The sequence below is a fragment of the Pteropus alecto genome, unplaced genomic scaffold, assembly GCF_000325575.1.
Source record: "Pteropus alecto unplaced genomic scaffold, ASM32557v1 scaffold1239, whole genome shotgun sequence".
Lineage (NCBI taxonomy): Eukaryota > Metazoa > Chordata > Mammalia > Chiroptera > Pteropodidae > Pteropus > Pteropus alecto.
The window spans coordinates 32,878-59,614 of record NW_006442531.1 but is presented as its reverse complement, the minus strand read 5'-3'; the positions used below and the strand labels follow the sequence as shown (position 1 = coordinate 59,614).

General features: G+C 36.4%; 2 protein-coding genes and 1 pseudogene across 2 annotated transcripts in view; all 3 read left to right on the top strand.

The window, feature by feature from the left end:
- Positions 1-20,209, top strand: part of ZMAT1 (zinc finger matrin-type 1) — a gene marked incomplete at its 5' end in the record, with an annotated part of 26,045 nt that extends 5,836 nt beyond the window's left edge. The window contains 4 exons of the mRNA XM_015597746.1: positions 6,690-6,791; positions 6,870-7,044; positions 17,490-17,589; positions 18,852-20,209. Of these exons, the coding sequence (XP_015453232.1) occupies positions 6,690-6,791; positions 6,870-7,044; positions 17,490-17,589; positions 18,852-20,175 (1,701 nt within the window). The remainder of the gene's footprint in view (positions 1-6,689; positions 6,792-6,869; positions 7,045-17,489; positions 17,590-18,851) is intronic.
- Positions 20,210-24,558: 4,349 nt separating this feature from the next.
- LOC112471778 lies at positions 24,559-24,677 on the top strand (annotated as a pseudogene).
- Positions 24,678-25,809: 1,132 nt separating this feature from the next.
- Positions 25,810-26,737, top strand: part of LOC102882095 (nuclear RNA export factor 2) — an 18,378-nt gene continuing 17,450 nt past the window's right edge. The window contains exon 1 of the mRNA XM_006922724.1: positions 25,810-25,896. Coding sequence (XP_006922786.1) covers positions 25,810-25,896 — 87 coding nt within the window. The remainder of the gene's footprint in view (positions 25,897-26,737) is intronic.

The window sequence follows — 26,737 nt, the reverse complement described above, 5'->3', positions numbered from 1 at the left end:
GGTTTTGATCACTAATGGGTGCTGTATCTTGTTGAAGGGTTTTTCTGCATCTATTGATATATCATATGATTCTTATTTTTAAATTTGTTTGTGTGGTGTATCACATTAATCGATTTGCGTACATTGAGCCATCTCTGTGCCCCTGGGATGAAGCCTACTTCATCGTGGTGTATAATCTTTTTAATATGTTGCTGTATTCAGTTTGCTGGTACCTTATTTTGGATTTTTGCATCTGTGTTCATGAGAGATAGTGGTCCGTAGTTTTCTGTTTTTGAGTTATCTTTACCAGGTTTTGGTATCAGAGTAATATTGGCCCCGTAAAATGAGTTGAGAAGTATTGCCTCCTCTTCGATTTTTTGGAAGGGTTTGAGGAGAATAGGCATTAAATCTTCCTTAAGTGTTTGGTAGAATTCACTGATGAAGCTATCTGGTCATGGACATTTACTTTTTGTAGGTTTTTGATGATCATTTCAATTTCCATACTGCTGATCAGTGTATTTAGATTTTCCAGATCCTCTTATTTATTTATGTATTTATTTATTCATTCATTCATTCATTCATTCATTCATTCATTCATTTTTAGCGAGGCAACCATTGATTGACCTCACAGTTGCAAGGTCCTTGTCAGTTTACAATCCCTTATTTTTTTTATTTGTTACACCTACAGCACCTGGTCTTCCTAGGTTGTTTGCTATCCAAGTACTAACCAGGCCTGACCCTGATTAGCTTCCAAGATTAGACGGGATCAGGCTTGTTCAGAGTAACATGGCCGTAGAGTAGATATTCCAGATCTTTTTGATTCAGTCTAGGGAGATTGTATTTTTATAAGTACTGGTCCATTTCTTCTAGGGTGTTAGATTTGGTGTTATATACTTTTTCATAGTATTCTTGTATGATCATTTGTATTTCTGCCATGTCAGTCGTAATTTCTCCTCTTTCATCCTTGATTTTGTTTATTTGTGTCCTTTCCCTTTTTTCTTTAGTGAGTCTAGCCAGACGTTGGTCAATTTTATCAACCTTCACAAAGAACCAGTTCTTTGTTGCATGTATTTTTTCTATTGTTTTGGTTGTTGTTGTTTATTTGTTTTCAATTTCATTTATTTCTGCTCTATTTTTGATTATTTCTTTCCTTCTGCTGACTTTAGGCCTCATCTGTTCTTCCTTTTCTAGTTTTTTTAAGATGAAGCATTAGGTTGTTTATTTGGGCTCATTCTTGTTTTTTAGGTAGGCCTGTAATTATGTGAACTTTCCTTTTTTTGACTGCTTTTGCCATTTCCCAAAGGTTTTGATATGTTGTACTATCATTATCATTCGTTTCTATGTATCTCTTGATCTCTTTTTATTTCTTCTCTGACCTTGTTATTCTTCAGTAGCATGTTGTTTAATCTCCATATATTTGTGGTTTTTCCCATTTTCTTTTTACAGTTAATCTCCAGCTTTAAAGCATTATGATCAGAGAATAAAGTTGGTATGATTTAAATTTTCTTATATTTGTTGAGGCTATCTCTATGTCTCAGTATGTGGTCAATCTTTGAGCATGTTCCATGTGCACTAGAGAAGAATGTATAAGCAGCTGTTTTGGGATGGAAGGCTCTGTAAATGTCAATTAAGTCCAGTTGGACTAAAGTGTCATTTAGGAATGTTATTTCCTTATTGGTTTTCTGTTTGGATTATCTGTCCATGTCCAGCAGTGGGGTATTTATGTTTCCTACAATGATAGTGTTTTGGTCTGTTTCTTCCTTTAGTTCTGTTAGTAACTGCTTTATTCATTTCGGGGTTCCCTGTTTGGGAGCATAGATATTAATAAGTGTTATGTCTTCTTGGTGTACGATTCCCTTTACCATTATGAAGTATCTTTCTTTACCTTTTTTATTTCAAAGTCTGTTTCATCCGATATTAGTACCGCTACTTCTGCTTTTCTCTGAATGCCGTTTGACTGAAATATCATTTTCCACCCTTTCACTTTGAGTCTCCATTTGTCTTTGTAACTGAGATGTGTCTCCTGGTGGCAGCATTTTGTTGTGTTTTATTTTTTGATCCAATCTGCAACTCTGTACCTTGTTATTGGTGAGTTCAGTCCATTTACATTTAGGGTGATTATTTAAATATGAGGCTTTCTTATAGCCATTTTATCTTTTGCTTTCTAGTTGCTTGGTGTTTCCGTTGCTTCCTTGTCCTCCGTGTCCTTTTTTAAAAATTCTGGTTGGATTTTCTAGATTTTTGCTCTGGTCCTTGTTTTATGTTATATACTGCAGTTCTGAATCTTTGGCGTGTGGTTACCATTAGGAGTATGTAGAGGATAGTTATATATATGTAAATATATAGTAGTCCATTTTCTTCTGCATGTGCCTTATCTCCATTCCCCTTTGTGAATTTGGATGTTTGAATCTTCTCCTCTTCTGTTATTGTTGTCTCAGTTTGTCCCTATGTATGCTACACGTTCATTACTATCTTGCATAGCAAATCTCTTCTTACTGTTTAAGCTTTCAATGCCCTGTTCTTAGTAAGGGTTGCACTCTTCTGCTTCTATCTCCCTCCTAGTCACCTTACTCATAGTTATGTATTTTTTTTCATCATTTTATTTTTGGTGTGTTTACCCCTTTCAGTATTTTTGTAATGCAGGCCTCGTCATGGAGAATTCCCTCAATTTTTATATGTCTGGAAACGTCTTTATTTCCCCTTCATACCTAAAGGAGAACTTTGCTGGATACATTATTCTTGGCTGGTAGTTCCTTTCATTTAATAGTTGGAATATGTGATTTTACTCCTTTCTGGATTGTAAGGTTTGTGCTAAGAAGTCCGACGATAATCAAATGGGTTTTCCTTTATAGGTTACTGTCTTCCCTGGCTGCCCTGAGAATTTTGATTCCATTCCTTTCTGGCTTGTAATATTTGTGCTGAGAAGTCCGAGGATAATCTCATGGGTTTTCCTTTATAAGTTACTGTTTTCTTCTCCCTGGCTGCTCTGAGAATTCTATCTGTGTCGTTGATTTTTGATAACTTTAATGCAATGTGTCTTGGTGAAGGCCTTTTTAGGTTGAGGTAATTGGATGTTCTGTTGATCTCTTGAATTCCAAGCTCCAGCTCATTCCTTAACTTTGGGAAATTCTTGTCAACTAATTGTCTGAAAATCCTTTCTAGTCCCTGCTGCTTTTCCTTGCCTTCAATAATGCCCATTATTCTTATGTTTCCTCTCCTGATGGTATCAGCTAGTTCTTGAATTTCTCTTTCATTATTTCCATTCTTCTGTTTCTCTCTTCTTTCTGATTTATTTATAGATCTCTGTCTTCGATATCACTGATCCTTTCCTCCATTTGGTCGACTCTATTTCCCAAGCTTGCTATTTCATTTTTCAACTCCTGCAATGTGTTCTTCATCTCCAGAAGTTCTATTTGTTTCTTTTTGAGGGTTTCAATCTCTTTGCTCTGCTCATCTAGTTGTTTTTTCAATCCTTGAAATTGTTGATATGACTCGTTTCCGAACTCACTGTTTTTTCAGAAGTACCATCCTGAATTCTCTGTCATTTAAGTTGCATATTTCTATGTCTGTAACTTCTTTTATGGGGATTTTTCTCTTTCTTTCAGAGATGCCTTGTCACCTTGGTTGGTCATGCTGTTTAGTGGACCATTTCTCCGTTTGGGCATTAATGGAAGTGTATTCTGCTATTTTTCTAGAAAAAAAAGTTTTATTATATAAAGGTCTCTCTTCAGCCTGCTGCAAAGAAGGTTCTTTTCTTTTGGTTTCCCGTAGGTGACATCTTAGCCTCTTGGATCCTTGCTTTATATAAAGTCTTAAAACTGCCTTTTCATTTTCTTAAAGATCGTTAATCACACTCATTACCCTCAGTTTCAGTCTCTGTCAGTGTCATTGATGGTCTCGGCAGCTCCATTTGTTCAGGTTCCCCTAGGGCTTCTTGGTGATCGGTCTTGGAGGGTATGGAGCAAGGGGCCCTCTTGGTTGGGAGTTGGGGGCTGTGGGTCAGCCTTGGTTTTGCAGCCAGGGCCAGTAAAAATCAACTGATATTTCTCTGCGGTTCCGTCCTGCTTCTCTGCTTTCTGCCCAGATGACTGGGCCCTGCCGCCGGCTGTGTGGAACTCACCGCTCTCCCAGGCAGGGCGTTCAAGGAAGTCGCCACACCTTCTTCCGTCCTCCTCCCCTTACAGGGATCTCTGGTGGCTCTGAGAGGCAGCTTCTTTATTTCTCCCAGTCCACCACCTGACACCTGGGGTTCTGACCTGTGGTAGCTCTTATGTGCACATCCCATACTCAGACGTGCTGGTGTGCAGTTTGGGTGCTTTTGTTGAGTTTTAGGTGTTCAGCTTATTGTTGTTTTAAGGTGAGAGTTCTGTGGACGTCTCTCATTCTGCCATGTTTTTCCGACCGCCCAGCATTATTAATTTGACAGTTCATCCTTACCCCACTGATGCGTATTGGCACCTCTGTTATGTATTAATTTTCACGTGTGTGGGAATGTGTGTGTTGAGTCTATTATTCTGTTTGTATTGCTTTGTTTGCCTGTCTGTACAGTAATTTCACTTCATTAATATAGCTTTAAAATAAATCATGATATCTGATAGGGAAATTTTATCTGACAAAAATAATCATAAAAGTTAAGAGACAAACATAAAAATTTGAGAACCATATGATTTCACTTGTGGGATGTACAACTGAAAGCAACAAAAGAACAAGACAAACAGAGGCTCGTGGACATGTACAACAGTTTAGTGGTTACCAGAGGGAAAAGTGGAAGGGGGAAGGTAGATAAGAGTGAAGAGTGTCAAATATATGGTGATAGAAGGAAATTCAACTTTGGGTGGTGAACACACAATGCAATAAATATATGACATTATTGAATTGTACACTTGAAACCTATATAATTTTGTTAACCAGTGTCACCACAATAAATGTAATAAAAAGTTAAAAAGACAAACCACAGATTGAATGGTATTTATAACCCATATAACTAACAAAGGATTAGTGTCTGGAATATATAAAAGACTATATATCAATTAGAGCAAGAAACACCCCAATTTAAAAATGGGAAAATGATTCAAACAAGCTATAGAAGAGATACTTCACTAGTGATTATACATGGCATGCAAGTTAAAGTGATAACGAGCTATTTTGTCAAATTCATAATGTTGGCAAAAATTAGTATCTAACTGCACTTAACACCAGGAAAATATAAGAAAACAGAAATACTCATATATGCTGCATTTGGAGTTGTAGGAGTTGTAAACTTCTTCAACATTTTTGGAGAGAAATTTTATTATACCTATTTAAAGTCGATAATTTTCATACCTTATAAGCCAAGAATTCCACTTGTTGATATATACTTTAAAGAAATTCCTGGACGTGTTTATAGGAGATATGTTTGCATATGTTTAGTGCAGAAGTTCTTGTAATAGCAAAATAAATATAAACATAACTGCCTTCAGTAACATATTGAGTGGAATATTATACAGCATGTAAATGAATGAACTAGAGTTATGTGGATCAATATGTGTAAATATTAGAAATATATTAGTGAATTATAAAAAGCAAGTTGAAAAGGAAAAGAATAGAATGATTCCATATTCATAAAAAGTTTTAAATGACAATATATAATACTGCTCATGGGTACATGCATAAATAGTAAAAGAATAAAAGCATGAAAGGAAATGATACAGACAAACTCTAAGATAGTGGTTATCTTAGAGGATATAACCACTGGGGAGAAACCGAGGAGGAAGAGATTATGGGCAGGTGGAAATAGGACTGTATACATAAAATTTTACCTCTCTTAAAAAGGAAGTATGAAAGAAATATAGCAAAATGTTAACATCTGTTGAAACTGGATGGTAGGTATTATTTTCTGTGCTTTTCTATATGGTGGATATATCTTACAATTTAAAATTCTTTATATAGAGAGTGAGTGCTTCACAGTATGTGCTCAGGAATATAATTTCCCTTCTACCTCCACCAGCATTTTGGTGGTTGTTATGTATTTTGTTACTCATTTGTTCAGAGAGATTTCCAATGTGCTTAACTTAGAAGGTTTAATTTCTTTATATAAGAAAATTTGAGAGGCAGGCAGTGCAGGGCTGATATGACAGCTCAATGCCATCATCAGGGACCCAGGCATTTTCTTTCTTTCTGCTCTGATGAACTAGTTTCTGTCCTTAAATTTCCTCATAGTCCCAGATGACTGTTGGAACTCTAACCTTTACATGTTAATTCCAGAAGCAGGAGGGAAGAAAGTTAGAAGGGCTGATCCCCCAGCCTGTAAAGAAGGCTTTTCAGAAGTTCACCCAACACTTCAGATTACAATTTATTGGCCAGTATCCAATCACATGGTAATATCTTGCTGAAAGGGGGGCAGGAGCATGCAGTTTTCAGCTAATTATATTGCACAAGATGTATAAGGAAGAAGAAATTTGATATTAGGCAGCAACTAGGAGTCTCTGTCAAAAACAAGAGCCTGATGTTATTGGCCTCTAAATTATAGCTTTGTTTTTTTTAATTTTCACTGAGATTTAGAGTTTTGAAAGCATGTGAAACTCTTTCATAAACTTGGTACACACCAAATAAATTACAGCTCACTATAGTGAACGCTGCCCTCAAATTCAAAAGTGCTGTCTTCAAATTTAGAGGCATAAATTTAGAGTGCCTCTGTTATCGAATAAAGTCATGTTATATCTTTTTTTCAGAGTGAAAAACATGCTCAAAATGTTAGGTTTTATTTTCAAAAGCATGGAGAACAAAATGAAGTGCCTAGTAAGAAAACGAAGATGGATGTTAGAAATTTTCAGGTGAGTGGCCTATGTTGATATTGTAATTCTAAAGTATGAGTTATTGATTTTTTTCTAACAAGATTGTGCTTATTTCAGGTGCATAAGAGTGAAGTAGTGGACAGAAACAAATTTTGTGATCTCTGCAACATGATTTTTAGCTCCCCAATTGTTGCTCAGTCTCACTATGTGGGGAAAGTTCATGCTAAAAAAATGAAGCAATTAATAGAGGAGCATGATCAGGTATCTCCATCAGGATTTGAGCTGGAGATGGGTAAGATTACATTTCTCTCTTTAGCTTCAGTACGAGGTCTCTCTATCATTTCCCCCCAAACTCTGCTATCCATTCTTTATCAGAGAGACTCTCCCTTGGGGGCAATAAATTGATTCTTCTTCTTCTGCCTTGTTAAGCTCTTTCTGCATCTTTGTCATTTAATATGGAGGTTATAATTGCTAGCTAAATTTTAAGAAATGTTATGACTTCTTTTTAGTTTATTAAATCCAAATAAAAGCAAGTAATTTGCTGTGTAGCTATAAAGAAACAACAATAAGCAGCCTGAGCTTTCCAGTTTCTAATAAAATCATAAAATCTTAACTCCTTCTCACTTCTTCCCCTTGGCATCTATCTCAGCATTTTTTTATTGCTTTAGTACCTTCCAAAACATTGTCTCATATGTGTGTTCAGACCAATGTATTCACCATAATATAATTGTGATGCTGCATTTCTTGACTGTAACTGTAGGAAAAAATAAATAAACTATGGAATCTCCTTCTACCCTGATAGCTCATTCCTTTCTTCCTATGAATATAAAGTATCAACAATATCATCAATCATTATTGAGTATTTATTTTATACTATATTCCAAAGATACAGAGAACTATAAAACAGTGTCTTTTCCCTCCTTCCAATGATGTTGGACCATGAGCATATGAGAGATCTGACCCAAAAATCTCACTTCTGGCCTGAGGTGGCAGAGTGCACCCTAGAAAACTCAACTTGCACTTTGAAAAAATTGTTTGTTAGAATGAAAAATAAGATGATTAATCCTCTAGAATAAAAAATTTACTTCATTTTCACTAGCTTCTACACTTGAGGAATAAGGCTTGCCTGGCATGGAAAATTTACTGACATTAATTTCTATTTCATAGTGTAGGCCTCATCTAGCATTAAAACATACTGTCTTAATAAAAAAAAAACACAATTATTTAAAAATTTATTCTAGTGTCTCTAATTTTTGTATATTTGGTTTCCTGCCTGTCAATCTAAAGAGGGATAGAATCAGCGTGCCCTACAAAAGAAAGCATTTTGTAAAGCCTTATCCTATTTTCAGTCCCCAAAATTCATCAATTTGGGCTTGGAGAGGAGACTAAATGAAAGAGCTCAGAAATAACTGTAATTGTGAAAACATATAATTTTATATTCCTTAAGAAGTTCATAAATTTTATTTTGTTACACCACAAATCTGGACTGTATAGATGACTTACTATGTTACCCAAGAAAGACACCAGCTTAGAAGTTGGTATCATCCGTTTTACACTCACTAATTTCAAGAACCATCCTAAAAGAGCTCTCATGCTTTCACTGATTTTTTCAAGTTAATATAAATTGTCAATGCTTGATGCTAAATGTTCCTTTCTGTATCTTTGTTGGAGAAACTTGGTGGCAGATGTGTATTCAAATTTCCTTTCTCACAGAAGGAAATTATTTTTAACCTGAGTACCTTTATCCAATAGCCATGTGGAAAAAGTACAAAGATAATGGGTTTTGAATTTCCCTAATATTTTATAATCAATGCAACTCTAATAGCTGAACACATGTTGATCGCTTTTCATTATGACTATTTCAGCAGGTACGCCTATTACTACTTCTGCAGAGTCAACTTTTCTGAAGCCCCTTGCTGTCAAGCCTCCTCCAGGTGGGATTAAAGACAAGACTATGCCTTCCTCTTCCAGCACTGCTTTGGATTTGAATAATCCAAACAAGTATTGCAAGCTCTGTCCTGCTTCCTTTAATAGTCCATTAATGGCCCAACAACATTATGTTGGGAAAAAACACAAAAGAAATGAAGCTAGGAAGAAGGTTGTAGACAAGATAAGAGAGGACTCTCTTCCAGCAAAATCAGATGCAAATGGTAAACAGTAAAAATATCCCAAAACTCTTTCATAGGAAGTTTACATTTTATAACACGTACTAGCTTATGTATATACACATTTACTCTTGTTGAATAGGAGGTTGGTAGTACTCATGGAACCATAGAATTTTAGGTAAATAAGGACTTAGAGTCTTTTTAGTTCTGTCTGTTGTGAGATCCAGAAGTTTTTAGATGACCCTTATTAATTACAGAATCAAATATAGGTATTTCCATGGTTCCTTGTTATGTCTAAGGTGCATAAGAAAGTATTTTAAATTAGTATTGTGTTGTTATATCATTCAGTCACTAAGTATAGTGTAAGCATCTCTTGGGTGCTTGGCTAGTTATTCTTAGGAATACAAATGAGGATGGATAGACTGTTTTCCCTGAAAGAGCAAGTATACAGACTAGTTGGGTTGATAACACTTTACTGCAAGAGACTACAGACATGGGTTTTTGTGTACATATTTATGGTAACCAGAGGAGTGAAATATCATGGTTCAAAATATCTTCATAGAGGAAGTATATGATTTAGATTGGTAGGAGTGGGAAGGAGAGAGGATGAACAAAGGAGCTAAGAGGGAGTGGCAGTAATTCAAGCACAATAAAAATTCTGATCCTAACTGGAGTGATCCACTTGCTCTTCTAATCATATTTTTTTTTCATTTCCCCCCCCCAACAGGCACCTTCTCACTACTAGTGTATTTTATTCCCTTTTCATATTCTTTCTTCCACCCACTTCTTGCTCTCCACTTACTGTTATTTTCCGATTCTTAGTAGACCTTTTATGCTTCATGTGAAAATGTTCATTACTCCCTTCTTGAAGCTCTGTTCTTTGTCCCATGTAACTCCTTATGCTCTGGTTTTGCTCTGTGTTTCTATTTCTTTTTTCTTTTCTTTGAGAGATTTTTTACAAAATTCATTACTTAATGTAGGTTTTCCTGTGGTTTCATTTTTGAGCTTACTCTACAAACATGATCTAACCTACCTCCTGATTTCACCTCTTATCTGTATGCTTATGGCCTTTCTGTAAAGCTTTAGATTCCTATCTAAATGGTAGCTGTTGCTTCACCTGAGTATCTCATAGCAATTTCAAATCCATCCAGTTGTTCAAAGTAGAAACCTGTAGTTAAATGTGAATCCCCCAACACCACCTTCTTCACTTTCTATATCTAATGAAGCACCAAGTCATGACTATTTTACCTCCAGAGTATCACTTTTACCTTATCTCCAGTCCTGCTCTTCCCACACTAGTTCAGGCCCTCAACATCTTTTCCTAGAGCTTTGTTCCTCAAACTATGGTTTGTGGCCAGCATCATTGGCGTTGCCTGAGATCTTGTTAAAAAATGAATTTCAGGTCTCACTACAGAACTACTGAATCACAATCTATCTACATTTTAACAAGATCCTTAGGTGATTTGTACTCACAACAAGTTTTGAGAAGCATTGTTCTAGAATATTGCTACAACCTCCTAACTACTCTCTCTGCCATCAGTGTGGTCTCTCCAAATCTGCCTTCAATTTAACTACTAGAATATTTCACCTAAAGTGCACTTCTTTCCGTGTCGTTCCCTGCTTAACAATTCTTAATTGTTTCTCTATTTTCTAAGGATAAAGTCTAAGCTTCATAGCTCTTTACCATCTTGTCCCTGTCTACCTTCTCCAGACTTATCTCCTGCTACTTCCTGCCACGATTTATGCGAGTCAGAACCTACAAACTCTTTATGGTTTCCAAAGACCATTACTGTGTGTCTTGTCCCTGTGCCCTTGTTCTTGTTGCCATGTTACCTGGAACATCTCCATGTCCCTCTTGGCTAACGTCTACTCATTCTTTAACATGCTACTTCCTTGGAAGCCTTTTTACTATCATCAAGGCTTATCTTCTGTGCTTCCTTAACCTGCATATCTAATTATCTTTCCGTGTGTCTTTACTCCCATTAGAATGTAAGGTCTTTGAGGGAAGGGACTTCATCTAACTCTTCTCTATTTTCAGTGTTTGAGATAGAAACTGGCATAGAGCAGGCCTACCTCAATAGAGATTAGTTTAACATAGGAACCAGTGAACTGTCAATCTTTATGTAATGAGTGCTAACCCTTCGTTTGTACTATTTAAGTTTCCTACTTAATGTGATTTAATGCATCCCCAAAAGTTACACAGAGATCTGTGTTTTTATCTAGAATTTTAAAGAATATTAATTTAGGCAAGTGTAGAAATAGAAATCCTAGGATTTCAGAAAGTAGTAGATGTTTGGAGAAATGACAGACTTCCACTTGTTAGAATTCTTTTTTTCCTATTGTTGGGCTGAGGGTATCTGACATAAGCAGTTTCTAGTTTAGTGGCGTTAGGTAAAATTGGAACTGAGTGAACTATGAGAAATGTGTGCACTCTGAAAGGAGGGTCATTTTAACACTCTGAAGTTTCAGAGTTATTAGAATAAGAGGAGGATTTGGGTGAAATTCTCATCTGGCTGGGGAGGTGCTGCTGATCATCAGCGTAAATTAATCCAGTCATTGAAGTCACTTTACATTAGCCTCTGAAGCTAGAGCTCAAAGAACAGATTTTCAACACTGCCTTAACTAGTCCATTTGGAGAACAGTAAAGATTTGAAGATTAAAAAAATAGCTGGAGAATTTAAATTAACTAATGACAATTTCAAAGGACAGTAACAGCAGAAGCCCATATTGTAAATGAGCAAGTGGTAAGACAAAAACAATTTAAAGTGTACCACCTTAACTATTTCACTCTTCACCCATTTTCTCCCTTCTGTCTCTGGTTTCTTTTCCATCTGCTCTTGTTTATATATGTTTCTACTGTATCTCTCTTTCTGTCTGTCTTTCTTCTTCATTCTCAGGGCTTTCTTCATGTCTCTCATCCAGCCCAGGTCTTACTAGCACAGGAATGGCTACCATAACGATATGGAACTAAAGTATGTATGTATTTTTTATTTATTGTATTTGTTTTATCTTACTAATATCTAGCCCCATTATTGCACTTAGATGTCTCATCTTCACCTGTAACTCAACATATCTAAAATTGAATTAATAATCTTTTCTAAAACCATCTTGAATTTCCAAAGTTTTCTGTCTTTGCTGGTAGTACCACTATTTGTCCCTTACATTTGAATCTTTGAGGGCATCTTTGACTATTTAATTTCCCTATGTCCTATCCATCAGCAAGTCTTACCAAATCTTAAATTATTTCTCCCTCCTTGTACCCTTCCATTACATTTCCACTACCATCATCTTACACTTCAATGCTTCAACAACCCTCCAAAAGGCTTTACTTATACCTCATTGTTGTTTTCTGATTCCCTAGTAGCAAAATTTCAACCCTGGATCATTGGCACAGTTCACCTTTTCTACTTTTATATTCAGGATACTTAGTGCTACTATGGAAAATTATATAATGCTAGAGATTGGGTACCTCTCCAAAGTCTTGGTATCTAACCTGCCTGGACTGTTAGATCTACTTAATCCTTTTCTTTTTCCTTCACATTCCTTTCAGCAATGATTTTTAAATCTACACCACTATCTTAGACTCTCTTTCACTGTTCTACTCTCTCCTTCCCCACACCTGTCAGGCAGACTTATTCCTTATTTCATCAAGAAAAAACTGACCATCAAATGTGTATTACCAAATATCTTGACTTAACCAAATCACCCGTTAATCATGAGTTCCCCTTTAACTGCTACAGTTTACCCTTCCTTTCTTATCCAAATCGTTTGTTGTTGTTGTTTTCAAATACATGTACTCTTACAGTCCTCAGTGTTACTCCTTAACTCACTGCCATTTGTTGACACATATTCCCCCAGCCCTCCACACCACTATTCCACCATTCCACTGAAACTATTATAGGGTCATAGTGACTTCTAAATTTCTAAATCTAATGGACAGCTTTACTCCCTTCACTAATCATTCCTCTTTTAAAAATCTCTACTTCCTTAGCTCCTTTGACATCACTCTCTCCTGTTCATTCTTATAGCTCTGTTTTTACTTTGTGTCCTTTTCATGGCCCCTTCCTTCTCTGCCATCTTAGTATAAAGAGTGGCACTTTCCAGGGTTTTATCATTATGTCGTATCCCTGTGCCCACCCATACATTGTCCTCAGGAGATCTCATCTACTTTGATTGTTTTAACTATCCCCTTGCTCTGACTTCTCCAAAATCACTCTGACCTGTCTTCTGCCTTTGAAACTCCTATATCTAACAGCCTATTGGACATCTTTACATGGAAATATCATGGCTATCTCGGATTCTGTGTGTCCAAACTCAAACTCACCATTGCTTATTTTTCCACGTCCTAAGACAACACTTCCTTCTGAAGCTGCAATTTTAGTTAACAGGATCACCACCCCTCAGTTGCCAAATGAAGATGCTGAGAGTAAATTTAAATTCCTCTATATTCCTCCTTTTCCTTTATCTCCCACATTCAGTTAGTCACTAAGTTTTGCTAGTTCTAATGCTAAATATTTCATCAATCTCCCTGTTCCTCTGTATCCCGACTGTGAATTTTCTAGCCCATGCCCTCCTTATATCTTGCCTGGTCTACTATATTTACATAACTTTGGTCTCCTTACTTCCAGGCTTGCTCCTCTCAAAATCATCCATATTGCAGCTAGAGGAGAGATTTCTCTAAAACACTCAGTTGACCATGTCACTTACTCCTTGAAACCACTTCAAGTTTCCCAATAGACAAAATAAAAAGTCTAGGCTCCTTAGCATAACATATAAGTCTCTCTTTGATCTGATACTCCTCTTGCCTCTCCCATCTTGTCCCCTTATATTTTATTCTACAACAATTGCAAATTTTGAGAAGTTCCTGTAAACACTTTCACTTTTTTATGTGTTTTCCTTTGCCTGCAATAGTCTTCTCAACTTCTTTCATCGATTCAGCTATTTTTCATCCTTCCAGGTTTAACTAAGTTATCATCTCTTCCAGTAGCCCTCTCAGACTCCCATACTGTGCTCAGTGCCTCTGCTTCTTTGAGCTCCCATACCCCTTAAGCATACCTCTCTTAACTTTTACCAAATGAAATTGAAATTCTCTGTTCATGTCTGTTTCACACTCGGATTTGTGACCAACCTGCCCATTTTATTCTTCTTGTACCCTTAGCATCCAGCATGATGCTGCCACATAGGTGCTCGGTGTTTGTTGAACAGATTATTTGAATTCAACATGTCATGCTCATTTCTGTCTCTGCCATACCTGATACTGTTTTCATTCCCTGGAATGCCCTTATCTACTTTTCTTACAATTCAAATCCTTCTTGCCCTCCAAGATCTATTGCAACTTCTCTGACTGTTCTAGCTCTTGGTATTCTCTCCTTCCTCTGATTTCTCATAGGCTTTATTGTTCATTGATAATTGTATTAATTATAGCCCCTTAATTGAGTTAGCCTCCTTGAAACAAGGGATTATCTTTTATTTTACAATCCTTCTCAGTGCTTTATGTGGTAATAATTATATAGTTTTTCTCAATTAATATTTGCAAATTGTTTATTGAGAGGCAGTGTCATGTAGAGGGATATACATAGATTCAGAGACATGTTCGATGTCACTTGCCCAGTTGCAACTCAGGTTCCTCAGGTGTAAAATGAAAATAAGGCTATTTTATAGGATTTAAAAAGGACGAAATGAAGCAGTATATACTGTACCCATCACAGAATAAGTCCTCAACAAATGTTAAGGCTTTTAAATATCGTTTTCCTGTCATAATATAAAAACAGGTAAACTGGACATTTAAATTTTTTCTTCATAAGATAAATCCCACATTAAGTTGCATTTTAGCTTACATGTAGCTCTCAATTGATTTTTCCCATTTAAGATATTAGATCTATGGTTCTCATCCTTGACTACATATTAGAATCATGCAGGGAACTTTTAGAAATCCCAGTGCTCAGACCATCCCTCAAATCAATTAAATTAGAATTCCTGGGACCTACACTTTAGTGTTTTGTTCTCTCTTTTTTAACTCTCCAAGTGACTACGATATGGAGCCAAGATTGGGAAACACAATGTTAAACTCTAAAGACATACACTTCCCTAATCTATGCTTTGAAAACAAATACTTTAGTCAAAGTTGTTATGAGATAGGGCTGTGATTAGGATAAATGTGGGCCACACAAGGGTTAGGTTATGGGAGGTTCTGAAAAGTAGAAGATGAAAAGAAGCTTGAGTTTCTGGGTGAAGTCAGAAGCAAGGTATCCTAGCAGAGCTGAGGACAGTAAGGACACAGGGCCAAGGAACAGATTCCAGTAGGAAGATAGAGAGTATAAGAAACATGGTAGAGGGAGGTTCCAGGAGAATTAGACCAGGAATTTTTATCTTGGGACCAATAAATAGGCTTTATATCTTCACAGAAAGGGTTTACACCATGTTTATATATTATTTTTTGAGGTGTCACTATCCTAGAAAAAGATAAAGAATATTAATGTGTGAAAAAGACAAGGGCCAAGGTAATAATAAACAAACCATAGTTCCAGAATTGCCTCTGGATCTTCCATACGTGACCTGCCACTCCTTTAAACCCCTATATTATCTATATTACAATTTTCTAATGTAATTTGTGAAAAAACAAAGGAGGAATTGAAGAGAACATTATATACAATATACTTTATGACCACTAAACAAATGTGTAAAACATTTGAAATATAATATGAGTTTATAGTCATAATGATGATCATTGGCTTTATAATCTAGGGCTTTATAATCTAGGTGCTCAACAATGGCTGCACAGAAAAATCATCTAGAACACTTTCAAAAAGTAAGAAAGTCTAGTTCTACCCCCTGCAGATTTTGATTTAATTGGGCTGATGTGGAGCTATAACATGAATATTTTTAAAGTTCTCCATATAGTTTTAATGTTTAACTAGCATTGGGAGCCACTGATTTAGAGGAAACTGAGACTACTGCTTATTTTTCATAACTTGAGTGCCCTCAAAATGTAAGCTATTGGCCAAGCGAATCTGAGCCTTAATTTCCACACCTGTTGCATAAGGATAGTAATAATTTCCTGAAAAGCATTGTTATGAGAATGGAGAGTCCTGAATTTAGTCTTTAGCTTTGCAAGAAGTCCAGAATCTTCACAGTTGATCAGCCTCAAATCAGGAACTCACCAAACTGCAGGCAAACTTGGAAGATGGTAATAAATAAGCAAGAAATTCAAAAGGTATTCTGTTAGTACATTTCTCATACATTCTCTGATAATCATTACCTATATTGTTAAAATACAAATTCCTTGCCTCAGAGACAGTGAATCATGTTCTCCAGAGGAAGGACCTGGAGATCTATATTTTTAACTAATATCCCAGGTGATTCTTATTAGAAAAGTCTGGGAAATGTTGATGTTTAAGTTAATTCATTGTCATTCTGGTATTGATTGATGGTAGAAGGAGATTATATATATAAATCTATCTTCCAGGGTATCCTCATTTGGGTATCAAAGAACACGGGAAACCTCATGATAATCAGAAAGTGACTTTGTGAGCACAAAATCAGAGCACAGGGAGAGAGGATAGTTTTGAGGAATCATTCATTCAGACTTTGACATACCTGCTGAGCTCTCCTGGATCCACCATAGAGTATGTGTCAAGAGTAAAAAGAGTCTTCATGTTCTTCAAAGTCAGCATCTTTCTTTCTTTTTGACAGTAGTCTCCTGTTTCTATGACTAATCTTTGCTTGGACAAGGTCAATACACTTGGTAATGATTGTTTTAACATCCTTTAAATGATTAAGTAGCTATTAGATTTCAAAGATGACCTTGCTTGACTGTGAAGTCTCTCCAGCCACCAACTTATTGCCTCTTTTCAGGGGTGGAATTGTCTTTATATTTGGCTTATGAAATTTATTAATTTGCTTCTTCTGACCAAAGAGAAAATGGAAAAATGATGAGGTTTAAAAAATATAAATTTATCACCTGCTTCCAGTTCTACCTAAGAAGCATAATAGCGAGGTAGCAAGCATACCCATTCTATAGTTCTTGACTCTCTTGAAGTTGTAACTAGTAGTTTTGTTTTAGAATTTTGTTTTCAGTTTTTGTCCTGAGAGGGGGTCTCACTAAACCTTCTCTCCTTTCTAAAATCTGTCTGTGGAAATTACTTTTGGTAAACTAATGCACTACAGTGATTTCAGGTAAGAGAGTAAAAATTTGCTTTTATTTATGTTTAATCTTTTGGGATGTTTCAGGTTTTATTCAGGTATAAAGGGAATTAGTGAAAAACAAAAAGAGTTTGGTTGAAGGGTTAAGAGGTAAAGGCTGGTTGGGCATGCTAAATTTGAGGTGCATGATGCATTTCCGTGTAGCAACAATAAGCAGGCAGAGGGCAATTTCTTAGGAAAGAGACCAAGGGTAGAAAAAGAGTGTAGTGTAGTATAAAGAATTCTGGGCTTTAAATTAAGTAACATGGGTTCTGAGAGGCTGCTTCTATTACTAAGTGGCTCTGTGACTTAGACCAAATCATTTGACCTCCGCGCCTTATCTTTAAATTGGGAAAGTTCAAGTAGATGACCTCTAGTAAATTCTTGTCCAGCTATGTGATTCTAAGTGTATCCATATTTACTTTCTTTACTTGAACTCTGTTTTTTTCAGCATTTAGTACAAGAACCTACGTTTGTCATATTTGTAATATCACCTTTACATCTTTAGAAATGTTCCGGTCCCATATGCAAGGAAGTGAACATCAAATTAAGTAAGTGGTTTTGTCCCCCCCCCCCCAAAAATGCTCCAGTGACACTAAAGACCAGGGCTTCTGTCAAGTACCTTTGCATATATTTTACAAACTTTCTAGGCATTCATTTTCCTATGAGTTAATCCTGGTGGTATTTGTAACATATTGCATGCTAGTAGCATCCCCCAGGGAGTTCTCTAGCCATGATAGTATACTGGCAGAGCTGGTTAACTGGCACTCTTCCTTATCAGACACCATTGTCCTTCTTTGGGGAAATGCTAAAGGATCGTTCGCTGACTAACTATACAAATTCAAATAATCCTTGGTAAATTGGCTTAGTTCCATGGATTCGGTGATCCTGTCCTCATCCTTCCAGTGAAGTATAAGGCTTAAGATCAAAGGTTTTGCTGTTAGATCTGGATTGGAATGCCGGATCTATATTTCAACCAAGTAAGTAACTTTTAACAGCTCTGATATAAAGTGGTTATAATGAAATATAAAAATATGCATAAGGTGCCTGGACTGGAACATAGTAAGAGCTCAATAAATGTTTATTCTATTCTATTCTATTCTATTCTATTCTATTCTATTCTATTCTATTCTATTCTGTTATTTTAAGGAGGAGACGATCGAGTGGATAATTGGGGGCTGGATATGTCAGGTAGCTGGATGGAAGGACACTTAACTATTGTGTATTTGGTTTGTTGCTTTTAAAATCAAAGCATAGTATTTCTGTTATCGTATTCTAGTAGAAAAGATTTATACTATTGAGTCCGAATACTCAGGAGCTAAATTATCTGACTCAACAAATTAACCTTCATCCAGACATTTAAAAAAATCTCAGTGATCCAGAATAGCCATCACAGTTAATAGATCTGTACAAGGAACTGACTAATCAAAACTTTTTTTAAAATGTTACATTCAGATCAGATCATCTTTAGGGCATTAAATATTATTGGTTTTTTCCCACACATCCCATCATGACTTATATTTTAAGTACTACAACAGTATCAGATATATCTGCTTCTTTGCACCTTTTCATCTTCCCTTTTATCCCAGGCCTGAAAATGTTTTTACATATAAAAAATTGTGAGGTACCCAGAAGATATATGACTATCCCTGCTGCTTATTTGTGGCATAAAAAGTCATGATTTATAGCTTTTATATTGAGGTAGGTTTTTAAAATTCGTTTTTTTTTCAGACTAATCTTTTTGAAAGCAAGGAAAATATTCAGAATAAAATAATCTAGTAACAAGAACTTTCAACTGTCTTTTTTTTTACAGAGAATCTACTGTTATCAGTCTAGTGAAGAATTCAAAGAAGACACAAGACTCTTACCAAGAGGAGTGCACAGATTATATCAAAGTGCAGAAAGTTAGAGAACCAGAGCCCAAAGCTTGTTTCAGAAAGATGGAAGAGAGTTCTGTGGAAGCCCATGGTTATAAAGAAGTGGTTGATTCCAGATCCAGACATAGAATGTTTGAACAAAGATTCCCATGTGAGACATTCCAGTCATACCCAGGATCGTACAATATTTCACAAACAGTGGAAAACCAGTTACCTCATTGCTTACCAGCTTATTCAAAGAAGACATATGACTCTTTCCAGGATGAACTGGAAGATTACATCAAAGTACAGAAAGCCAGAGGATTAGATCCAAAGACTTGTTTCAGAAAGATAAGAGAGAGCTCTATGGAAACCCATGGGTACAGAGAAGTCGATTCTGGACCCAGACAAAGAATGTATGAGCAAAGATTTTCAGTTGAGACTTCCTACACCTACCAACGACCATACAATATATCACCAGTGGAAAGCCAGTTACATCAGTGGTTACCAACTTATTCAAAGAGGACATATGATTCTTTCCAGGATGAACTTGAAGATTACATCAAAGTGCAGAAAGCCAGAGGACTAGAGCCAAAGACTTGTTTTAGAAAGATAAGTGATAGCTCTGTGGAAACTCATAAGTACAGAGAAATGGTTGATTCTAGACCCAGACATAGAACATTTGAGCAAAGACACCCATTTACAACTTCCCTGACCTATCCAGAATCATACAATATTTCACAGGCAGTGGAAAACCAGTTACCTCATTCCTTACCAGCTAATGATAGCAAACAGAAACTAGACTCTATGAATGACTGTCAACTCAACAGAGACTATTTCCCAGAAAAACCAGTACCCCTTAGCCTTAGTCAGCAAGAAAATAACTCTGGCTTATACAGTGTAGAATCTGAAGTTTACAATCACCTCCCCTCAGAAAACAATACCAGTGACCCTCAAGCAGGCCATAAACGGAGACATCAGAAGAGAAGAAGGCACTCAGAGGAAGGCAAAGAAAGGCCAGAGAAAGAGCAATCCAAGCATAAAAGGAAAAAGAATTATGGGGATATGAGTCTAGACAAGGACAAGAGTATCGAACAAAGGAAAAGAGAGGGAGATAACATCAGTGTAAGTTCAGGAAAGCTTAAGCACCGAAAAAAGAAAAAAAACCATGATGTACCCTCTACAAAAGATGAACGTAAACACAGGAAAGAGAAAAAGAAATCTGTTGAAGAAAAGACAGAAGAGGAAATGCTTTGGGATGAGTCTATTCTTGGATTTTGAACTTTTAGTTGTATTTACCTGAAGATGAATTGAAGACATCTTATAAAAATATGGATTTAGACAATGGAACATTTAGTGAATAAAAAAAGAGGTGAATAAAGTCAGGATTAGTTCAGGAAAATGTGTGTGTGTGTGTGTAAAAATTGAAATTGAATTAAAAGAAGAAACAAACAAGCCTAACCTAGTCTCCGGGAAAGAACAAAAGAACAAAGCAAGAACATAAGACAAAAGGAAACCCGTTGAGAAGACAGAAGAGTTAGTGCTTTGAGATGAGTCTGTTCTAGGAATTTGAACTTTTAGTATTGTTTATCCAAAGCTCAGTTGAAGAAATCAGTTAAGAAAATTGATTGAGACAAAGAGCATTAAATGAAGAAAAAGAGAGGTGGATACAGTCAGTGTCAGTTGAGGAGAACTTAGTTTTTAATGTAAAAATGGAAATTGAAGTAAAAGAAGAAACAAGTCTGAACTTAGCCTCTAAGAAAGAAGAACTACGAACACAACAAGAACATAAGAGAAAAGGAAATCTGTTGAAGAAAAGACAGAAAAATCAATGCAGTGAGATGAGTCTGCTCTTGGATTTTGAACTTTTTAGTTTTGTTCCCTTAAGATTGAATTGAAGAAATAAGTTGAAGAGTTTGATTTCAAGAAATTCATGTTATTTGAATCTTCCAAAGCGACTTTAACCTCTAACAAAAGCCAAGTGAAGTTAAAGTATTCAATATTTATTTTCCTGAAGTTACTTTTCCTCATTTTCTTTAAAAAAAAAGAAAGATTACATGTTTCTTATATATAATGTAGTTTCCCTTAATGAGGTTGTCTCTACTTCTATTCCTCAAATTGCTGTGATAGTGAATTATTTACCCATGGGAGTTAATTTATTTTAAATGAAATAATTACCAGGCATTACAGAATCCATTCCTTGTTTGGGTTGTGTTAGTGTTGGTGGTATTTTATTATTGTTGTGTGTTTATTTATGTTTCTTGATCTCCAAGAAAAATATATGAAGCAATTTAGATTGATTTTTTTTGTTTGTTAAATCTAATTTGCAGTGTATTTTTGTATTTTCTAGTTCTGAAAGTGGAAAATGAAACAGACTATAATAAGCTGAAATGATATATAGTTTTAAAAGCACTGATACAAAATCAGTCTATATTCTGGAAATGTTTATATTATATTAAAGTGTTTTAATTTCTACACATTGTTTTATGTAAATGATCATTTCCCAGCCAAAGATGATTTTATTTGGGGAGTTAAAGGGGAAATAATTAAACAGTTTGCACCTCTGGGTAAATCACATTATAAAGTTGTAATAATTTTATTTCTTCTGCATCCTGCTTAGTAGGAACTGATATTCAGACTTGAGCTCAGTTTTAAATTAGGAAATATGACCAACTATATACTTGAAACTGAAGAAGGAAGAATTTATAAGTGGGAGAGGGCTGTGAGGGTGCATTACATTTTAATTTTTTCATCTTGATTATTTTTTACTCTAGTGCTCCCCCTTTTATGATAAACACCTTATGTAAGCATTTGAACATCACCATGGTATAGTAGAAAGAATGATAACCTGGGAATCCAAATCTCAGGATATGGTCTCAGTTGCACCATTAAGTTGCTGTGTGACCTTGTGGGAATATCATCAGAATGAATCCAACATGGAGTTATCAGAGATAGGGAAAAAATAGACTGTAGTGTTCCCCTGATGTGTTAATTTTATCAAAAAAAGTAAATAAATTTAGATGGTAATGTATCAGCACTTAGGCAAGGCATTTAATAGTTGGTTTTCCTTGAAATTTGAATACGATGGTAAATCTGAGCTGAAGCATAATATGATTGGTTAGGTTTATACCTGGTTGAATAAATAGTCCAAAAGGGAGTTAGAGGCTCCCAAAATTAACTTTGAGTCTACGAAACTTGGTATAAGATTATTTGGTGCTATAATATCACTTCCTTTCTTTTTAACACATCTGGTGTACTGGTGAAAAGAGGGGAAAGAAGAACCAGAGTAGAACAGAAAGACTGTCAGCCACAAAAAGGGAAAATTGTCTTTTCTGAACTTGCAAAAAAAAAAAAACAAAACATTTTTTTTCATAGAAAATGTGAGACAAGATGAATTTTAAGCATTTTTAAAATTGACATTATTTCTCAGAAGTCAATTTTTGTGTTTAAAGTGGGGAGGTAGGAATTCCAAACTATGTTATTCACTTATGATATTAAATTACTGCGATAATTTCAAAATAACTTAAATAGATCAATGATTCATTAAAATAACCACATGATTTTAACCAATACTGCATAAGTCATTCAAATTTTAAACAAAATAATTTAAATTGGGTGGCAAGTTGGAGGAGGGATATGGGTATGGTGTTGACTATGTTCTTGGGGAAGCCACCAGTGACTTGCTCTAGAAAGTGGTTTTTAAAATTTTTACAACAATTTTTTTTTGGCCAAAAATAAACTTTATATCAAGCCTACTATAAAATATATTTTCTGTTAACCATAAAGTATCATTTTCCATTTGAAACTGGGGACAAGGACCTGGAGCTGAACTTTGGCACATTAGCTTTGCTCCCAACTTCTGCCTCTGAGCACTTAGAAGTAAAAGTGTAAATCAAGATATTTAAATATATATGCAGGATCCAAAATGATCTCTACTTCTGGAGGTGACTGCTAAATCTAGTAAAATGAAATTTAATAGCATAAGTATTAAATCCTGCATTTGGCTATGGAAGACAATACAAAAACGTTGGAGAAGATGTAGTTTAAGATACTACATGGGAAGACAGTGCTGGGATTTTTATTACATGCTTAGTTTGAAAGACTAATACACTCATCCAGACATAAAATCACATATGACCTAAGGCAGATCATCAAAGTCAGTATTCAGACAAGTAAATTAATGACATTTAGCTTCATGGGTATGTCCTCAACTGAATAGAAGATAGGAGGCAAATTTTGGCTGACTTTGGAATGATTTTCAATAATTGGAGCTATAGAAAAAAATGGAATTGACTACCTTGTTATATGGATGCACTGAACAAATAAGAGCTGACTGTCAGCATTGAGCCAGGAAGGAACTTGAGAAAAAAATAAAGAACATAGGTTATGTTCCACAAACAGCTCACAGTCTAACAGAGAAAATGGATCAATAAACATGAAAGTAAATCATAAGTCTGATAAAGGCTACAATAGGAGTAATGATGGATGCTGTGGGTAGCAAGGATAACATGCTTCAAGGGATGAGATATGGGCATTCAGGAAAGGCTTCGTAAAGTGACATCTAAGCAGACCTCAATTCAAAGACTTTCTTTGATATATCCATTTGGCTAGCTAATAGATACTTCAAACTTAATATAGCCAAATAGAGTGCCTGCTTCTGCCATTACCAACCATTCATTTCCCAGTTTCTCCCATTTCTGTAAAATCACCCAATTGCTCAAGCCAAACACCATTTTGAGCACCTCTACACTCCTACATTAGACCATAAGCAACTATCCTTGATCATCTTACCAAAATATCTCTATTAATGTCCAATTTTCTTTATAATTGTTTCCACCACTCCAATCTCAAACTCATTATTTCTTTTTTTTTTTTTTAAGAATACACGGTTACTTTTATTTTTAAAAATTATTAATTGTATTTTATTAGTTTCAAGTATATAGTGTATTGGTTAGACACTTACATAGTTTATAAAATGATCCCCTAATTGCTCCTTCTCTCCTCTGGTTTTCCACCTAGCTATTACATTAATGATAACTGCATTCCCTATGCCATGCTCCCCATCCCCATGACCACTTATCAACTACTAATTTGTACTTCTTTAACCCTTCACCCCATTCTCTCAGCCTCCCAACCTCCCTCCCCTCTGGTCATCACCAGATTGTCTTCTATATTTGTGAATCTGTTTTTGTTTAGTTTGTTCTTTTTGTTCCTTAGATTCTGCATATAAGCGAAATCATATGGCATTTATCTTTCTCTGTCTGACTTATTTCACTCAGCATAATAACCTCTAGGTCCATCCATGTTATTGCAAATGGTAGAATTTCATGTTTTTAATGGTCGAGTAATATTCCATATATATGAACCATGACTTCTTTATCTAATCATCTGTTGATGGACATTTAGGTTGCTTCCATATCTTGGCTATTGTAAATTGTGCTGCCATAAACATGAATGAAACTCATTATTTCTTAATTAAACTGGGAAAATAGGTTTGAGAGCAACTGAAACTCATCACAGTTTCTGATTTACAGGTGAGTGGAAAAAACTGCACAAAACAGCAACAGAACAGTACTGTGGCGAACTAAACCCTTGAAGATTTCAGAACTATCCAGCATAGAGTTTCCTCCAAAAGAACAAGCTCACATACAAAAAGAAAACTGCATCTGTAGCAATGCCACCCTGAACAAGCCCAATCCCGTCTGATCTTGGAAGCTAAGCAGGGTCGGGCCTTGTTAGTACTTGGATGGGAGACCACCTAGGAAGACCAGGTGCTGTAGGCATAGAAAATAAAAAGTAAGGGATTGTAAGATGACAAGGTCCTTGCAATCTGAGTTCAAACAAGGGTTGCCTCACTTAAAAAAAAAACTGCTAGCTTCAAAAATCAAATTGAACAGAGCAGATACACTGTGGGTAAAGGAAAAGGAAAGTTCAGATGGTAATGGATGGGGCAAGAATCCAGAGAAAGCAGATCCTAGGCAGTATTATGACAGCAAAATAAACTAAAATTAAGAGTAGCACCTTTGAAGCAAAAACCTGTAGGATGCAAACACACCAGAAAAATGCAGGCATGAAGTAAATGGAAACTCTACCCTAACCTAGTATTTGAAAATAAACAAAGAAAACAGAGCTTTGAAACAGCATAAATCAGAAAGAGAACCCAGAAACAGATTTCGTTTGGACTGGCATGAAAATAAGTCAACAACACATACCTGTACCCACTGCTTAGGCATTTAAAGTAGTCCCTACTATATGGCAATGGTTATGGTTTGAGAGAGGACCTATTTTGCTGCTATGTATTAATTTATGCATTAAATTTCATGTGTTACTATAAAAAAAAACCCCACAAAATTAGTACATTATAGAAGAAGTAGGGGAAGGTGAAGCCCAAGCTTTTGTGCTAGGTAGGTCACCCAGAGGTACCCCCATCCCTGTGAAGTCCAGGAATGTAGGCAATCTCATATCTCCAGGTCTCATGAAAAAAAATGGTCTCCTGAAACATGCAGATCAGGAGAACTCTACTTGTCATTGAACCCTGCTGTCACGAAGTGGACCTAGCTTGCAAGCATTGTGGATTCCTAAGGCTGAGGTCACATGGATGTTGCCATCATGTGGACACTACAGTTATGTGGCAGTGCCAGAACTACTGTCATGTCACCACCATGAGCTAGTAAATCCTGAGCACACATGGCCTCTCTGGACCTGTTATAATGATGGTCATGTGGTGGTTCCAGCTCTTAAGTCACCAGAGGATGATGGACTTCTAAACCCTGACCATCATGTGGTTCTTCCTGTCACATGGTCCTTATTAGCTAGTGGCATGTGGAAGCCTCGGCCCTCAAAATCACACAAATGAATGGCTTCTTAGGGTCATATGAATGCTATGGTCCTGTAATCCCCCTATGGTCACGTCTCATGCTCAGCCGTCTCTGTCATGTGAAGGGCGTGAGCTACGACTTTGTGGATCCATGTCAGCAGCTCTGTGGCTCCTACCATCGCATGGCAAGCAAAGCCTTTGCAGTCACGTGTGCATTCCCACTACCCAATCACTGTTGCTCATGTATATCCTGTGGTCATGTGCCAGGCTATGATCACACTATGATCACGCGAGACTCAGCTCTCTCAGTCACGTGAATATTGAGGGCTCTTGAACCCAGAGTCCTTCCGTTTTGTAGCCTGTCACGCAAGGCTCGGGAAGTCAGGTAGGGCGCCACAGTGGTGAGTTACGTGGATCCTGAAGTCGTGCGACAACCTACAGTCGTGTATGAGGGTCTGTCCTTTAAGCGTATGGAAACTTTTGTGAACTATAGTATGGCTTAGCTTTCTGTCAGACTAGTAGGATCAGAAAACCGTTAAAAATTTTGTCAGCACCCTGGCTCAGGGAGAATTTCAATGAGACTGGATCACATCCCAACCTTTACGCCCATTTATATGCCGCCGCAGTGAGCGAAACTCGGGTAGGAGGGTCGCAAGCAAGTATTAAAAGTTTTCCCAGAATCGATGTAACAGGGCGCGGCAGGAGTTCATAGAAGTCTCTGAGTGGCGAGGCTCTGGAAACCAGATGTGATACACTTTCCTTTGTTCTTCTCAGCCCCCACACCAAAGCCGTGCTCCTCCTTATCGCTCTGCGATATTCACAGTCTCTGCCTTGCGATGGCTTCCTCTGAGCTACTCTCACCATGTTAAGGACACCAGAGACGTTCTAGATGCCAATTTGTGTAGACGATTCCAAATCCGATTTTAACTTCTGTCTCTTATTTACTTCTGGAGAGAGCGAAGGAGAGAGAATTTTATTAAAAAGAATTCGATTTGATTTTTTTTCAATAAAAGTGAAAGTAGCTAT